We start from the raw sequence: 18,371 nt of genomic DNA, 5'->3' as shown, positions 1-18,371 counted from the left end.
TATCAGTTCTGTTGATTTAGGTTACTTATGTTAAGGTTTTGTTTTGAAATATCTAAACTCTTTCTAATTGTAACTTCTAGAGTTTTTCAAGCTACGGCTACCAAACTCGGCACAGTCCTTCAGTATTGTTCATATCACAAAATTTGAGGTTGTAACGATTTTGTTTAGGCTCTGTATCAAAAATAGCCACTGCTTGACACTGTTGTTGCAGTCTCCTGTCACAAATTAATGCATTTGTCACAATATAACTTCTAATATATTTCACCAAATATGAATCCCTGTTGAAGTTAACAGGTCAACGATACATTTTTGAAATTTTTTATGTTTTAGAAGTGACTGTTATGATGCTATAGCAATTTTTCGATACTGAATAATGATTAGTTTTGTTTCTTGCATTTATTTTGCATAGCCTACTGAATTGAAAACAATGTTCACATTGAGCATTATGGCTACAGCAATGCAGCTCTGATGTGAAATTTTTATTAATTTACTATTGAGCTGAGCTGATAATATACTATGAGTAAGGTTCAGAAACACTTTCATAGAGCTGGAGACCCCTTCTTTACAACATTCCCCTGAAGATGACCCTGCCCTGCCATTATCACTATTATTTCTCTGCCTTTTAATTACTGGAATTTCCTTCAGAAAAAATCTAATCAATGTAAAAACCATGTGGTGATTTTATCAGCCTGACACAAACCACACTACTCTCTGCACATTGAAACCTCACACAAATGTTTGGACTATAAAAAGATTAAGGTTTTCGTCTGTCCATGAATCAGTGTAGAAATAAACAGGCATTTCCTGATCACTGCTAGGTCCAGTGAAGATTCAAACCCGAGTGCGCCAGGTTTATAGAGTAATCTCCCGCCGAAACCGAAACAAAGCGCAAAGTTGATTGATCGCGGAATTTTTCTCGACTTGATCAGACTAGAGACCTGGTGAAATCAGAAGCGCGATGGCAGCAGCAGCCCGTGACGGCGGAGACACATGAGAGCCTCGACACTTTTCTTTCACCAATGCTGGAATGGACGCGGTTAAGCCTCATCAACGCGCCTCTCGCCAGACCGCCGACTCTAACTAGACCAAAAACGCGTTTTTAAGGCTGATTTTCTTTTCCGGTCGGACCGTTGTTGAAGTGTTCGGTGAGAAACATGTAACAGGCGTTGGACGCCGCTGGACCATGTCCACATTTCCAAGTCCTGACTGGTGCGCGCAAGAGTCCCTCTTCATCCCATGGTCAATGGTAAGATCCCTCATCACTGCGCACTACGACTGTATTCTGTCTTCTGTTTCTTGAAAAATCAGTAACTTGCAAAACTATTACTAATACTAATAGATAGGCTAAGTATCGATATCAGATTCTAAATTAACCCATTTAATCCCAGAATTAATAAGTTAACAGTTACACTGCATGCTTTTCTAAAAATGTATATAAAACGTGTCTAAGAGTAGCCTAGCCTACACTCTAAAAAATGCTGGGTTGTTTCAAGCCATGTCTGGGTCAAATATGCACAAACCCAATCGGGTTTTAAAAAAAAATTAAATAAACCAATATTTGATTTGTCCATATTTGACCCAAAGTGGATATTTTACTTTTCTATTATATAGGTGGAAAACGTAAAAAAAATCTAAATCTTCAGTGAGACCATATATAAAGTTGAAAACAACTAATAAAGTTGTTTATTTAGTAGGCAGTACTGAGGGGGAAAGGAATGATAATCTTTGCATAGTTTTTACTTTTATGCTTTGAAATGGATAATTATAATGTGAATCAGTTTGTTTATTCAAAATGTGACTCCCCACTGGTCACAAATGAGAAATGTTTATGCTTTGATCAGAGAAATCCTAAACTACAACAATAAAATAGTCTCTAAATATGATATAGTAGTTGCAGGCCTATTGCCTATATGCATTATGACATGTTTTATGGAGCTTTGACAGGCATTCTGGTCATTTGACTTTATAGCAGCCATGTAAAAATCAAGAGATCAAGAGTCACTATATGGTTTGTTCTGTGTAAAACACTTAAAGGGATAGTTCACTCAAAATTGAAAATTCTGTCATCATTTACTCACCCTCGGGTTATTCCAAACACGTGTGGATTTTTGAACACAAAAGAAGATGTTTTGAAGAAAGTTTGTAACCAGGTCACTTTGGGGCACCATTGATTTCCATAGTAGTGTTGCATAGTTCAATGGTGCCCTAGAACTGTTCAGGGTGAGTAAATGATGACAGAATTAAAATGTTTGGGTGAACTATCCCCTTAAGACTTAAAGTTATCACAGTGAGATTAAATGCACAAAGTAAAACGTTCCATCATCAATGTTACATGATGAGATGCTTTAGGATAACTGATAATGTGATTGTTTTGCTCAGTGTGTGAACAGGCCTGCTGTCTGTGTGGCTGTAATGCTGCTGCTCGCAGTGGCCCACGGTAAACGCGCATGTGATTATTCTGTGATCATCAGCACCTACAGGGCCGTCACCCTGGTCGAGCTCCAAAACCTGGTGAGTGTCATGTCAGATAACCAGAATCCACGTCAAACAGACTTTTTATGTAAAAAATCTGACCCGCTGTTCTCGTTTGATCTTTTAACAAATTACATAAGCATTCTCTCGTACTACTGGAAGATTAGTCATGAATATGTGTTCACTTGTTGCCCTCTTCTGGTTATCTGTAGAAGGTGAACTGATTGTGTTTGCTCTTTTCACTCTTGGCCCAGAATCTGACTGGTTCATTTGACATATCAAAAGAAAAGGACCACTGTCCTTCTGAGAAGGTACAGCCACCTGTACATAGACACATGTATGTTTCCTTAATACACTGTACTTTGTCTTTGATGTTTATTAGAGACCGTTGATATACCGAGCGCTTCTCTTTTTGGTGGCGTCTTAATAATCGCTCGTCTGTTTTGCGATAGGTTCACCGTATCCTGCGAGACATCTATAATATGACCCAAATCTTCAGATGCTTGAGTGAAAGCAAGAGGCAGCAGCGGGGCAGAGTGGACAGAGGCGAGGACATGGCGAAGGTGGTGGGACAGATGGCACAGCTCATCCAAAAAAACTGCTGCAGACCCCAAAGCTTGGTATAGTGCTTGCTTGCTTGTTTGCTTGTTTGTTTTTTTGTTCGTTTGTTTGCTGATTGAATGATCAAAATAATCAAAAAGTGAATCTTAATAATAATAATGTGAAATAAATGGGATTACATCATCTAGAAATGTATTTGTTTGTTTGTTTGTTTGTTTATCAAACTAAAGTTCATCCGAATAAATGTAATGTGAAATAAAGGGAAGATTACATGATCAAGAAATTAATTAATTTATTTATTTATCAAAATAAAGTTCATCTGAATAATTAAAATGTGAGATAAACAGAGGATTACATCATCTAGAAATGTATTTATTTGTTTGTTTGTTTATCAAACTAAAGTTCATCTGAATAACTATAATGTGAAATAAACGGAAGATTACAAGATTACATCAAGAAATTAATTTATTTATTTATTTATCAAAATAAATTTAATCTGAATAATTCATTATAATCTAAAACAAACAAAAGGTAACAATCTAGAAATTAAATAATTTGTTTGTTTGTTTGTTGATTGAATAATTAAAAACAATAATATGATCAATGATCATTCGAAAAAAGAAAAAAAAATTTGTTTGTTTGTTTATCAAAAAGTTAATATGAATAATTATAATCTTAAATAAACAGGATTACATCATCTAGAAATTTATTTATTTATTTATCAAAATAAAGTTAACCTGAATAATTAATTATAATCTAAAACAAACAGAAGGTAAGAATCTAGAAATTAATTAGTTTGTTTGTTTATTTGTTGATTAAATAATTAAAAACATTAATCTGAATATTTATATTCTGAAATAAATGTATTTATTTAATTATTTATTTATCAAAAAGTTAATTGAATAATTATTTTTTACTGAATAATCGTAATCTGAAATAAACAGAGGATAACATCATCTAGAAATGTTTTTATTTAGAAATGTATTTTATTTATTTACTAGAGATTGATTGATTGATTGATTGATTGATTGATTGATTGTGGCTTGAATAATCAAAATAAATAAGTTAATCTGAATAGTAATAATCTGAAATAAAAAGATGATGATTTAGGAAAATGTATTACTTTGCAGGCAAACAGATGCAAGAAAGCATCTTGCGAGCCGGGGAAGAAGCGTAAAGGAAGACAGCAGTGGAGAATGAAAATGATGGGAAGACTCATAAACTGCTGGCAGAGGCTGCTGAGTGTGACGGCGTATTAAATCACACTTCAGCTCCGTCCACACCACATTATTTAAAACAGTATGCACATTCATTTTCCCTTTATCATTATTTATTCACTTTCACTTAAAGAAAAAAGAACACCAAGTGTTTTGTATAATACTCCTTCAGTGAAATGATACACTGAGATTGTGTCAAGCTTTCTTCTGGTTGTATATGTTTTATTTGATAGCTCTATATATGGTCTATGCATAGCAAGTTCAAAAGATATTCATGTTAAACAGTTACGTACAGTTAGATGCACATATATACGGACACTCACATCTGGTGCTGCAAATTGAGCCAAAATTACAGCTGTAATAATTTAACGCTGACTACGTTATTCATGTTCTCATTGGTCCAACTAACACTATACAAAATACACTCAGTAACTTATCTCATGTTATTTCAGTGGATTCATCTGTTAAAATGTGTTGGGTAGAAGAAGGTGTTTATTTCTCTGAATTACAGTGTTTGAAGTTTTATTGGATGGTGTAATGTTTGGAAACTGTCAGGCATTTCATCATATCAACACTTCCAATATTCAGAAACTCATTATGGACTTTGGTGCTGCTGATTTATGTATTGTTTAGTTGATTCTTTCCATTAGTCCACTTTTACTGTAAGTAGGTTTAAAAATAAATAAATAAAAGCTTTTTTAAAAGACTTAAATTGTGAAATGCATTTTTAAGCTTTTTGTATTTTGTTGTATTATTATATTTTTTTTAATTCACAATCGAGTTTTTTTTTTTTTGTTTGTTTTGTTTTTTTAAGAACCAATGACTTTTATATTTTCTCTGTAGAAGTCGCAGGGCTTTTATTTTAAAATACAGCGCGTGCTACCTGCACGTCAGCATTCACCCATGCGCATGCGCACTATGTGCACTTCCTATTGTCACTGTTTGTAGTATTAGTGCATATCCATGTCGCTTGAAATTATAGTATTGTTTATGTCTGCCCACATCTCGTTACTTGATGCTTACTTTCCTTTTCTCCGCCGTTTTTTGCGTCACATACCTGTCTCCCATCATCAGTCATGTTAAAGGCAGAGATTTTACTGAGCAGGAAATGTCTCATTACAGGTGAGATGCATTTATGATACGCTAAATTCATCTTTAATTATTGATGTGTAATAAGAGGGCCAGATGATCGGGATGCCGTATAGAGTCAATAAGTAGTTACAACTGCTGTAACGCGTATAAATATCTGTCCTTTATGGTCAGGAAGAGGTATTTGCTGTCAGTCAATCGGCTTTGCCATAAGGGTCATGTGTAAATACAGGAGACTAGGCACCTGTCATAATGCCTTATACTTATATAATGCCTTATACTGCTTTGAGGAATATTGACAATCATTCCTGTTTAAAGCTGTTTGATATTTGTTGTCTGTTTTATTTGTCTTAACAGGGACAGAATAAAGTCGATGTTTTATCATGCTTACAACAGCTACTTAGAAAACGCATATCCTTATGATGAGTTGAGACCTCTGACATGTGATGGACAGGACACGTGGGGAAGGTATGAGCTTACAGCAGAAACATTTCTGTTCTTCAATAACAAGGAAAACAAAAGGACAGCACACACTGCCACAACGCTCTCGAACTGTATTTAATGAGAGGCAAACTACATTTCGACAATTTCTCTCTTCGGCAGTTAGTCACAAATATTAAAATGTATACATGCATCTGATTAGATGTGGCCAGCAAACAAAACGGCAGTTAACCAATGAAAACACATTATATTCTCCCCAAAAACTAAATGAATAGATTAGGGATGCACGATATATCAGGCACCATATCGGTATCAGCCGATATATGTTCATTTTTAACGTTATAGTTATCGGCCCAATAAGAAAAATTGGCCGATATATTAAAGCCGATAAATAATGGATTATTTCCTTCAGCTGAGACACTTCAGATGCACACTGTTCGACATGATGCTTTTGAATTTCTTGAAATATGTTTGGAATCTCTTAAAAAATATGGTTCAGTGCAACATGTGTCATATTGGCTTTATAAAATTATAATGAGAACATTATAATTGTGTGCTTGGGACATTGCTTTTAATGGTGAGGCTTTTGTTTTTGTAATCAGGTTTAAATTATATAAAAATTTGGATTTAGATTTATCGGCCAATATATCGGTTATCGGCTTTAAAATGTAAAGAATTATCAGCTGTCAGAATCGGCCAAAAGTGTAATATCAGTGCATCCCTAAAATAAAGAAACTAACAGATCTGCCAAATTTAGCTTGTATAGAAATCACCAAAAGGTGTTTTTTTCTGTCAAAATTAATTCCCTTTAGAAACAGTATTTATAAATATTAAGACACGCACATCATATATATGTATATATATGTGTACATACAGTGAGGAAAATAAGTATTTGAACACCCTGCTATTTTGCAAGTTCTCCCACTTAGAAATCATGGAGGGGTCTGAAATTGTCATCGTAGGTGCATGTCCACTGTGAGAGACATAATCTAAAAAAAAAAAATCCAGAAATCACAATGTATGATTTTTTAACTATTTATTTGTATGATACAGCTGCAAATAAGTATTTGAACACCTGAGAAAATCAATGTTAATATTTGGTACAGTAGCCTTTGTTTGCAATTACAGAGGTCAAACGTTTCCTGTAGTTTTTCAGCAGGTTTGCACACACTACAGGAGGGATTTTGGCCCACTCCTCCACACAGATCTTCTCTAGATCAGTCAGGTTTCTGGGCTGTCGCTGAGAAACACGGAGTTTGAGCTCCCTCCAAAGATTCTCTATTGGGTTTAGGTCTGGAGACTGGCTAGGCCACGCCAGAACCTTGATATGCTTCTTACAGAGCCACTCCTTGGTTATCCTGGCTGTGTGCTTCGGGTCATTGTCATGTTGGAAGACCCAGCCTCGACCCATCTTCAATGCTCTAACTGAGGGAAGGAGGTTGTTCCCCAAAATCTTGCAATACATGGCCCCGGTCATCCTCTCCTTAATACAGTGCAGTCGCTCTGTCCAATGTGCAGAAAAACACCCCCAAAGCATGATGCTACCACCCCCATGCTTCACAGTAGGGATGGTGTTCTTGGGATGGTACTCATCATTCTTCTTCCTCCAAACACGTTTAGTGGAATTATGACCAAAAAGTTCTATTTTGGTCTCATCTGACCACATGACTTTCTCCCATGACTCCTCTGGATCATCCAAATGGTCATTGGCAAACTTAAGACGGGCCTTGACGTGCTGGTTTAAGCAGGGGAACCTTCCGTGCCATGCATGATTTCAAACCATGACGTCTAATGGCGCGTTTCCACCGAGCGGTACGGTACGGTACGGTACGGGTCGGTACCCTTTTATTTGCGTTTCCACTGCCAAAAGTTGAGAATGGTACCAAAAAGCCGAACCGTACCGTACCACTTTTTGGGTACCCTTCCGTTGGGGTACCTAGCACAGTGGTACGGTACTAAAAGGTGGAGCTAGACTCACTGCAGGACGTTGATTGGTTGACAGAGAATCGTCACTTGCGCGTGCTACGAGGGGAATGACAACATAAGAAGCGCCATTTTTTTATATACAGTTTAATATAATATACTGTTACTGTGTCACGAAATGTAATTTTAAGAGTTTTTCAGGCGAGAATGTAGTTGTTTAAAGCTCTAATCTGTGGTTTATTTATAAAGATGATTTGTTTTTCCCCGGTTGTGAGATCCATGCGATCAGCGGGCGCTCGGCGCTCATGTTTCCCGGCTGGATGAGCCTTTCCTCGGCTAAGTTAGTTCTTCTGACGTTCGCCGATGACTCCGACGGTAGTGGTTAAACATGAGATATAATTCGTCTTGTGCAGACCTAACGGGCGATCTTTGGTCTCGTGAATATATAATTCGTTCCCTGTCAATCGTTTTGACTGAGGGCTAAGTTTAGTTTCATATTATAGGCTATTTGTATTTAACTTTACTGTTGTAATGTTAGACTAGCGCAGCATTTGGACATTTGACTGAATTGTTTGCTTTATTTCTTATTGTATAGCTTCTTGTACCTTTTACTTAAACTTTTATATTGGCTATTATTGATAAAACTGAAATTTTACAAAAAGAAATATGGTTTCTTGTCATTTTCTTATTACAAGATTATCACTGATGTTTATTGCAACATTTGTACAAATGCATATATTGCCTGTAATGTGTAATTTTTTTTATTATTTAAACGAAAAGAGGTAACGTTAGGGTTGTGTTTTAAATCGTTTTGTTATAAATAGAATAACGTATAACGTGCAGTGAATAATCAATATGCGTTGCGCATGAACCACATTTGTGTCCCTATAATGTTTAATTTATTTAAATGAAAACGAAAAGAGGCAGAGTAGTGTTTTATAACATATTTCGTTTTATTGTTGCTTAAATTTGTACATACAGAGTAACAGAGATAACCGGAGTAGCAGAGCGAGCTGAGTGACGCTTTTAAGAACGCGCTGTACCATTTGCATGTAGGAGTGAGTCGCACATGGCAAGTACAAACTTTGCGTACTTAATATTGAGAAAAGCCTAATGTCGGCGCTTGTCTTCTTGTGACAAACATGTCGAGGAGCAAGAACAAGATCTGCTGTATGTCATCCATTGTAGTTTACTATGTTCTTCTTCGCGCGAAAATTACGTCGATCGAAACACCACGCCTATCAAGTAAGGGTACTGTTGGCAGTGGAAACGCTAGCCAGATCATGGTTAACAGACCCGAACCGTACCGTACTGTACCGTACCGTACTGTACTGCTCAGTGGAAACGAGCCATTAGTGTATTACCAACAGTAACCTTGGAAACGGTGGTCCCAGCTCTTTTCAGGTCATTGACCAGCTCCTCCCGTGTAGTTCTGGGCTGATTTCTCACCTTTCTTAGGATCATTGAGACCCCACGAGGTGAGATCTTGCATGGAGCCCCAGTCCGAGGGAGATTGACAGTCATGTTTAGCTTCTTCCATCTTCTAATGATTGCTCCAACAGTGGACCTTTTTTCACCAAGCTGCTTGGCAATTTCCCCGTAGCCCTTTCCAGCCTTGTGGAGGTGTACAATTTTGTCTCTAGTGTCTTTGGACAGCTCTTTGGTCTTGGCCATGTTAGTAGTTGGATTCTTACTGATTGTATGGGGTGGACAGGTGTCTTTATGCAGCTAATGACCTCAAACAGGTGCATCTAATTTAGGATAATAAATGGAGTGGAGGTGGACATTTTAAAGGCAGACTAACAGGTCTTTGAGGGTCAGAATTCTAGCTGATAGACAGGTGTTCAAATACTTATTTTCCTCACTGTATATATATATATATATATATATATATATATATATATATATATTAGTTTATTCGATAACAGAATAAGAAAGCAGAATAGGCTTTCAGCTTGTCAAATTCCACCTTAGACCAGTAATTATCTCCTATATTACCAACAAGTGACAGACCCAATGGGATGAAAGCTGTGACAATAAGTTAAATTAACTAAATCCTAGAATAATGAGAAGGTTTTTAGTCATTTTAAATCTAGGCATGATCAAGTTTTTAACTTGGGGACGTTTAGGTCATAAAAGATTTGCACATGGTTATTTCTTGAAAGGTGAAGAGCTATCGACATGCCTTCTTAGTCAAACTCCAATGTTAAACGTATTTTACTGGACTGCACAGTTTTTAATCCAAAAAAATATTTTACTCAGAGATCAGTTTAAATGATGTACTTCAAAATTAGAATATTTGTCTTGTATTAATCTTAAATGTTTAATGTAGTTTTTTTGTTAATTGTAAGAATTTTGTCATTCACTGTGTTCTCTGTGTGAAGATAGCCTTGCTGCTGACATGAAGTTAAAAAAATTAAAAAATAATGTTTCACAAGATTAAAACGGACAGTAATGGGGCTCTTTTCATTGGACTTTGTCAGAGTAAAATTCTCACTTACATTCAATGATGCTTTGGCACAAAATACACAAAAGTTGCTGCAGTTTTTTTTTAGTGGAATTGAGCAAAAGCCTTTGTCTGTGATATATTATCTTTCATAGTGGAACACATAATTCAGAAGATTCAGAAATCATATTCTGTCATTATGACCTCTCTATTTGTCCCTTTTTCCTTCAAGTTTTTCCCTCACACTCATTGATGCTCTGGACACATTGCTGGTATGAAATTACATTCAACAAGATTCTTCTGTGCCATACAGTGGTTTTCTGTATGTTGTTGAATGTTTTTCCTTCTTGATCACAGGTATTGGGAAACCACACTGAGTTCCAGCGCGTGGCCACTCTGCTCCAGGACACGGTTGATTTTGACACGGATGTAAATGCATCTGTGTTTGAGACGAATATACGAGGTAAGGCATGTATTTATGTATATATATATATATATATAGTCATGAAAACTACTTTCGTCATGCAAAACAGATCTGATATTTTTCTTTTGATTTTGGGGGGACATATGACCCGGACATGTTTTTGGCAAACTCATTTATATCTATTTATCCTGTAATACAGGACTGTGTTTCACCAGTGCATCTGTTTATAATCTGGTGACTTGATGTGTTTCTCTGCAGTGGTTGGTGGGCTTCTCTCGGCCCATCTGCTCTCCAAGCGTGCTGGGATGGAGGTGGAGGAGGGTTGGCCCTGCTCTGGACCCCTCCTGCGCATGGCAGAGGACGCCGCACGCAAACTGCTGCCTGGTGAGGGAGATACTTCAAAACCATATTCAAATTACATCACTATCTGAAACATATTTAGCATGAATCGTTTGTTGCATTTGTCATTGAACCACATAAAATGAGCCATACATTTTGTTAAAGATGGCATGAAAAGGAAGTTGCAATAGGGTTTTCTTCACTATTGTGATGTATATCTGAGTGAAACATCTTCTAGAACAAGAAGAAATGTTGGGCGGGGCTTGATTTTGTCCATGGGGAATTGATTGGATGGTTGTGGTTTGCTATTGGTGGATCATGTGAGTGACAGGTTGCCCCGCCCTCACGCCACTAAACACATCATCAGAGAAGAGATGTCGCTTCTTTTGATTAAAGATTACGAGGGCACATATATTTAAAGTAAAAAATAATGATGTGCACGGATAAATGATTTATAATAATTACTGCAATGCTCCATAAAAAAAAAAGAATTGTCAGATTTGATTTCATGGGGACTTTAATGATTAAAAAACCCCGCAAATAACAAATAAAATAAGTTCTAAATTATTAGTACTAAATTACTAAAACGGAAAATAAAAAATACAGAAATATATATATAAAAAAAATACAAAAAACAGCAAAAATAAAAGGTCACTCAAAATATTAATAAATACTATAACAGTATATGATTAATATAAAAATAACACAGATTAATGAGTGCATAGTGTTTTTTATGTGATGATTGTCTTAACTCTCCATTTATCATTTTGTTCATTTTAGTTTTTTAGTATATATATTGTATTTCCTGCCATTAAATCAAAAAGTAATAATTTGAAAATCCTACATCATACATACATTCATCACTAGTTTACCGTGCTAATATTTTTCACACAAATCAAGACTGAATTTTGCATACTCCTATTAATTTAGAAAAAACATGTAGTTTTAAGCATTAGCTAAGCTAGTATCCCAGTATTGGGACATCAAATTGCATCTTTCATAATTGTGTAAGGATGTGTGAGCAATCTTTGCCCAAAAGGCATGCATGGATATATCCAAAACTCATATTCAGTCACCTTCAATGTAATGCACTAATCCTAATCTGGCATTTAAACATATATTAGAATCATGATAATATTTGATCATGATAATTGAATAATCCTGTCAGTTTTTCTCCATTCTGTCCCTTCTCAGCTTTCCAGACGCCCACAGGAATGCCGTATGGCACGGTGAACCTGCTGCGGGGGGTGGACCCCGCTGAGACCCCCGTCACCTGCACCGCTGGAGTGGGCACCTTCATCCTGGAGTTCTCCACCCTCAGCCGACTGACTGGAGACCCTGTGTTTGAGAACGTGGCTCGCAAAGCTCTCAGGGCCTTATGGAGAAGACGCTCAGAAATTGGCCTGGTAAAATCTTTTTATCTGGGATCAAGCTGTTAGTAGTGGGATAGTTCACCCAGACATGAAAATGATCTAGTCTTAGAGCTTTCACACCCTTAAGCGTAAGCGTATGTAAACTGTGTGTTTACTTGGCTTTTTAAAGTCCCCATGAAATCAAAATGAAGTTTTTTGGCTTTTAGTGTGAATATGTTAGTCTTACTGTTATCTATAAGCTAGTGTGCTCCAAAACAATCACGAAATTCACATTTAGAAAATATAAGCATTCAAAACTTAGTCTCACTTCCTCCAATATGGGTCAATGATTTTGATGACTCTGCACTTCAGCTTCCAATCAAATGCTCTCTAGAATCTGAAGCTCCGCCCCTACATTATAAATAGACGCTGAAATTTGTCACTTATTCACACATTTACTATGTTCTACATGGTGAATGGCACATAGTTCACTATATAGGGCATAGGGAACGATTCAGATGGTGTAAATATACTTTCCATTGGGGCGAATGAACTCTATAAGTCATTGTTTGTATTTATCTGAGGAAAGAAAGTGATGCATTGGGGATGGTATGAGGATGAGTAAATGAAGAGAGAATTCTAATTTCGGGGTGAACTATCCCTTTAACTCCACATGCAATATTAACAGTACATTTTACTTCATACTACAACACATGAGTGTAATGCGTCATGAATGACCTGCCCGTACCCTGCAGCCCTACTGACCGCACTCACTTAAACCACCCAGTCTCGTCTGAAAAGCTTTGACCAAATGCCTCTAATAACATTAATATTTATGTTTTAGCCCCTTGCTTTCTTACCAGAATGTTAATCGCTTTAACAGCAGCTACTAGGACAGGGTGGCTGGCTGATTAAAAAGGCAAAATCTATGTTTATGTTGTTTCTCCATGTGATTCAAGGATAACTGGTTGTATACAACAGAATTTGAGTTCACAGGAAACAGATTATTTTCCCAATCCCTGTTTTCTTTATTAGGATTAAGTATTCAATAGAACCATAAAGCTTTCAGAGATCCAAATCTGATTTAAACGAACAGTCTAGCATTTTGCATAGCTCGACATGGTTTAAAAGGGTCATACATGTTTTATTAATTTTAATTATATTATTTGATTTAATTTTTAATCATTTAGTTTATAATGTTAGCAATTGATTTGCACCAAAAATGCTCATTTAAAACTACATTTTTTTGTGATCAGTTTCCACCCTCTCTCTGACCCTGGGAATTAAGTGGGGCTCACACACACGTGCAAACATTTTTTTTATATGACCACAGCGTTCCTACATAGTGGAATTTAAATTGAATGAATGAGCGATTAAACTCGTCTGGGTTTGGTGTTAATTGAAGAGTATGAACTGCAGTACCTAACCACAATATTCCAGCAATTAATTAGCATTAATAGCATACATGGTCAGAATGTTGGCTTTTAAAATCATCTATCAGTTGTTGAATATGGTCTGTAAAATTGATAGAGAAGTCTGGAAAAATATGGATTTTTGTAATATGTGCTGTGACTCCGTTATTGGCTCCAGCATTCACTGTTCTTGTTAACATCATCACATAACCATCTCATCTTTTCAGGTGGGCAATCATATAGATGTCATAACTTCTAAGTGGGTGGCTCAGGACGCAGGGATCGGGGCGGGAGTGGACTCGTACTTCGAGTATCTCGTAAAGGGGGCCATCCTGCTGCAAGATGAGGAGATGCTGGCAATGTTTCAAGGTAAACATTAAATAATTAATAAAGCAGCTGTATTACACGAGCATTGTACAATAGTTTTACTATTTCAGTCTTTCTACTTATTTCATGTTTAATTCAATGTGTCACTTGCCCTTCCTTTGTAATTATTCGTGAAGTTTACTTGCAATTTCCAAGTAAATCCTGCACCAAATTTGTTTGTGTATGTGCAATTAAATTGCTATTCATTTATGTAGCATTAGATAATCATCATAACACCAACTCATTTCCACTAATTGCTGTTTATCTTTCCTTATCTTGCTTGCGTGAAAGCATTATCAACTTTCAAATGTGTGTTGCAGAATTTGATAAGTCCATAAAGAACTACACTAAGTTTGATGATTGGTATCTGTGGGTGCAGATGCATAAAGGGACCGTATCAATGCCAGTGTTTCAGTCTCTGGAGGCGTTCTGGCCTGGACTGCAGGTGAGAAAGCAGATCTTTCTCCAGTCGCTAGTCCAGTATGTCACAAGACAATGGAAAAACACCATTTTATATATTTGCATCTGAGAGCAGATTCCTGTGACTCCTAGTAATGCACATGTGTTTATTTCATCTCAGAGTTTGATAGGTGATATTTCCAGTGCCACAAAGACCTTTCATAACTACTACAGTGTTTGGCGTCAGTTCGGCGGCCTCCCAGAGTTCTACAGCATTCCTCAAGGCTACACAGTGGACAAACGCGAGGGCTACCCTCTGCGGCCAGGTATCTATAAAACACACGGCACACGAGAGCAATACATGCATGAAAAGTCCTCAAAACATAGATTAGTTGTCTTTTAAACCATTATATCACATTCCTGAGCTTTTCTTAAAAACATAAAATACATATTTATTTATTTATTTTGAGATATTTAGATATAACCATTTGAAATATATATATATATATATATATATAGAGAGAGAGAGAGAGAGAGAGAGAGAGTCCTTTTTGCATTCTGGTTCAATATCAACTGTGTCTTTAAAAGTGATTTTCACTTTAAAAGTGATCTCTGAATTTTATTTTACAAAAGTATTTTTGAGACAAATGTTGATAAACATGAAAATGCATGCTTAGACACACTATACACCAAATGTAAGTGATATAAATGAAGAATATCATAATGAACTACAGCCTGGAAGGTGTGCAGAGCAAAAGTTCAAAGACCAAATAGTCTACATTTTAAAGAAGTCGATATTTCACTCTGCTGACACCAATTGATAAATCATTGCATGAAAATTTGATCATCTTTTTCATCATAAAGGTTAGTTTAATGGAGTAAAATAAATGTATTTCGTTTGAAAACATTCTAAAGTAATATTTACACTACCGTTTGAATGTTTAGGGTTGATAAGATTTTTAATGTTCTTGAAAGAAGGCTGCATTTATTTGATCAAAAATACAGTAAAAACAGTAATGTTATAAAATATTGCAATTCAAAATATCTGTTTTCTATTGTAATATATTGTAAAATGAAATTTATTCCTGTGATCAAAGCTGAATTTTCAGGATCATTATTCCAGTCTTCAGTGTCACATGATCCTTCAGAAATCACTCTGATATGATGATTTGATAATCAAGAAACATTTCTTTAGCTGAACATTACTTCAGCTTCATATTTTTATGGAAACCCTAACACATTTTTTTAGGATCCTATGAAAAACAAAAGTTAACAGAAAGAACATACATTTTTCTAAAATTATAAATGTCTTTACAGTCACTATTGATCAATTTAATGCATCCTTGCTCAATAAAAGCTCTTAAAAAAAAAAAAAAAAATCTTAGTGACCCCAAACTTTTGAACAGTAGTGTATGTTGTTTTGATCTTGTTTTGTTCGAGAAGGATTTTGTAGGTTTCATAAATGTGGATTGTTTTGTGCCGAGTTAAAAGTTCAAGGAATAAACAAATAGGCTACTGGCAATTCTCATGTAACAATATATTCAAGTAAAATTTCTCTATATTGATAAAAATATTCTTTCTTGCATCACACTAAAGTTCATGTATAATATGAAATTTCAGAGATTTTCACAACAGCCCTGGAATGTGAGTCTTTTTTAATGCTGGGTTAAGATTACTTTAGGGCCGGAATACACTATATAACTTTCGCCCAGATCTTTGCCTGATTTACAGTCTGGACGGGCGCCAGTTGTCGGAAGTCAAAGCCAGTTTTCAGATTTGAGTTGACAGATTTCACAGAAAATCTCAGTTTATGATGGGCACAAACTGCTAATTATTATTATTTTTACTTCTGACTATTGATTCCATCCAGTCGCCGCGATCAAACATGTTTGATATTTTGAGCTGATTTAAGAACACGCGTTGTTTTCATTTGTCATGCGTCAACTCAACTAGCCGCATGTTTCTGCGTGAGTTTGTTGTGTTCGTATTTGTAACAACTTGAAAATCTAGTAGTGTATGATCCTCAATCTTTTAGTGTATGATGCCTAGTGTTTTACAATCTGTTGTTAAAAGTCATGAATTTAGCAACCGCTGAGAACACTTTAGCAATCAATGGCTTTGCAAATAACAGGCATGTTGGCAGCAAGTTTTGCGTTCACATTTAGCTGTAAAATCTGTATTGATTAATTTACATTGAAGTAACTAATTGTGTTGTGCAGAGTTGATCGAGAGCGCCATGTATCTGTACAAGGCCACCGGCGACCCGACATTCATGCAGCTTGGCCGGGACGCAATCGAGTCGATTGACAAAATCAGCCGGGTGAACTGTGGTTTCGCCACTGTGAGTGTCTCAAAATGAGTCTCAAACATCGAGTCTGAATCCAGCAGTCTCTAAACGTACTCGTCTTTTTTATTCCCGCCAAAGGTGAAGGACGTAAGGGACCACAAGTTGGACAACCGCATGGAGTCCTTCTTCCTGGCCGAGACCATTAAATACCTCTACCTCCTCTTCGATCCTGAAAACTTCCTTCATAACACGGGCACTGAGTTTGAGCTCGGCGGCCTGCACGGGGACTGCGTTCTCAGCGCGGGGGGGTACATATTTAACACGGAGGCTCACCCGCTCGACCCCGCCGCGCTCCACTGCTGCAGCCGATACCAGGACGAGCGCAGGGAACTACAGGACATACTCCTCAGCTTCTCAAAACCACTCAGGCCTCCCACGGACCAATCAGAGGAGACGTCAGGGGGCCGGAGCGCCCCGGAGAGCATCGCACTGAAGCCAGGAGAGAAACGGAAACCTCCTGCGCTCTCCTGCCCCGTGCAGCCGTTCAGCGCCAAGCTGGCCGTCATGGGTCAAGTCTTCTCGGACAACTCTTGAACAGACGTTCTCACTGCTAACAATCTGTAAAGATGTAGATTATCTTTGTAATTTAACTTTGGAGAGATTAAATGTTTTCTAAAAATGTGTGGATTTTTTTCCCCACCCTTTTTATTAAAAAGTTTTAGATAACAAAAAGTGTTGGTGTCCAGTACAGTTCTTGAAATCAAATCCTCAAAAAATTTACCTTCAGTCATACAATATGATGAATAAAGGAGAAATATTATCCACTTAAAGGAATAGTTCATTTACAAATGAAAATTCTGTCATCATTTACTCACTCTCAAGTTGTTTCAAACCTGTATGAATTTCTTTCTTCTGCTGAACACAAAGGAATATATTTTGAAGAATGTCGGTAACCAAACAGTTTTTGGACCCCATTGACTTCCATAGTATTTTTTTTTCCTACTATGGAAGTCAATGGGGTCCAACAACTGTCTGGTTACTGACATTCTTCAAAATATATTCTATTGAGTTAAACAAAAAGAAAAAGAAATTCATACAGGTTTGAAACAACTTGAGAGTGAGTAAATGATGACAGAATTTTCATTTGTAAGTGAACTATTCCTTTAATAGGCCACACAAGACTAAACTCTGCTGCTTAACTGAGATTTTAATACTAATGCTACTGTGTCATGCTAATCAGTCTGGCGTCGAGTCTAAAAAGCGTGTTTTCTCTTCACATGAGAGAAAGCCAACTAGAGCCAGAGAGCATAAAGTTTATAATGAACATGCCCTCAAACTCTTGGCAGTTTTGTATGCGAGCACAAACTGAGAATGGCACGACTGTAGCTCTGGACAAAGCCCTCTGTTCTTTTGGGCTGGGATTAGTGGATTCACGGCTGCTTTAACTTCCTTTAAGGCAGATAAACTAATTGACCTGGGTTATTAGCAATTACACAAACACATTATTTTAGCAGCTGTAATGCCTCAGGTATTCCCGAGTTATTCTGCTAAAAGTTCAAAAGAACAGCATTCATTTGAAATAGAAATCTTTTAAAATTATAAATGATTTTTACTGTCAGTTTTGATCAATTTAATTCCTCCTT

The 18,371-nt window shown here is 36.6% G+C and overlaps 2 protein-coding genes across 2 annotated transcripts; both read left to right on the top strand.

Moving 5' to 3' along the window:
• Positions 1-5: 5 nt before the first annotated feature.
• On the top strand, positions 6-4,954 carry LOC311073451 (uncharacterized protein). Its single transcript, XM_084099226.1, has 5 exons — positions 6-1,246; positions 2,380-2,511; positions 2,727-2,783; positions 2,925-3,092; positions 4,164-4,954. The coding sequence occupies exons 1-5, from the start codon at positions 1,184-1,186 to the stop codon at positions 4,290-4,292; spliced, it is 549 nt and encodes a 182-aa protein (XP_083955352.1). The 5' UTR covers positions 6-1,183; the 3' UTR covers positions 4,293-4,954.
• Positions 4,955-5,142: 188 nt separating this feature from the next.
• edem2 (ER degradation enhancer, mannosidase alpha-like 2) lies at positions 5,143-17,407 on the top strand. The gene is made up of 11 exons (XM_084099225.1): positions 5,143-5,372; positions 5,697-5,807; positions 10,382-10,421; positions 10,507-10,612; positions 10,832-10,957; positions 12,107-12,318; positions 13,904-14,045; positions 14,363-14,487; positions 14,623-14,767; positions 16,661-16,782; positions 16,867-17,407. The coding sequence occupies exons 1-11, from the start codon at positions 5,266-5,268 to the stop codon at positions 17,320-17,322; spliced, it is 1,692 nt and encodes a 563-aa protein (XP_083955351.1). The 5' UTR covers positions 5,143-5,265; the 3' UTR covers positions 17,323-17,407.
• Positions 17,408-18,371: the final 964 nt, after the last annotated feature.

The sequence above is a fragment of the Abramis brama genome (assembly GCF_963993115.1).
Source record: "Abramis brama genome assembly, chromosome: 22".
Lineage (NCBI taxonomy): Eukaryota > Metazoa > Chordata > Actinopteri > Cypriniformes > Leuciscidae > Abramis > Abramis brama.
Note: the sequence above shows the minus strand (reverse complement) of the source record. Positions and strands in the feature narration are given on the sequence as shown.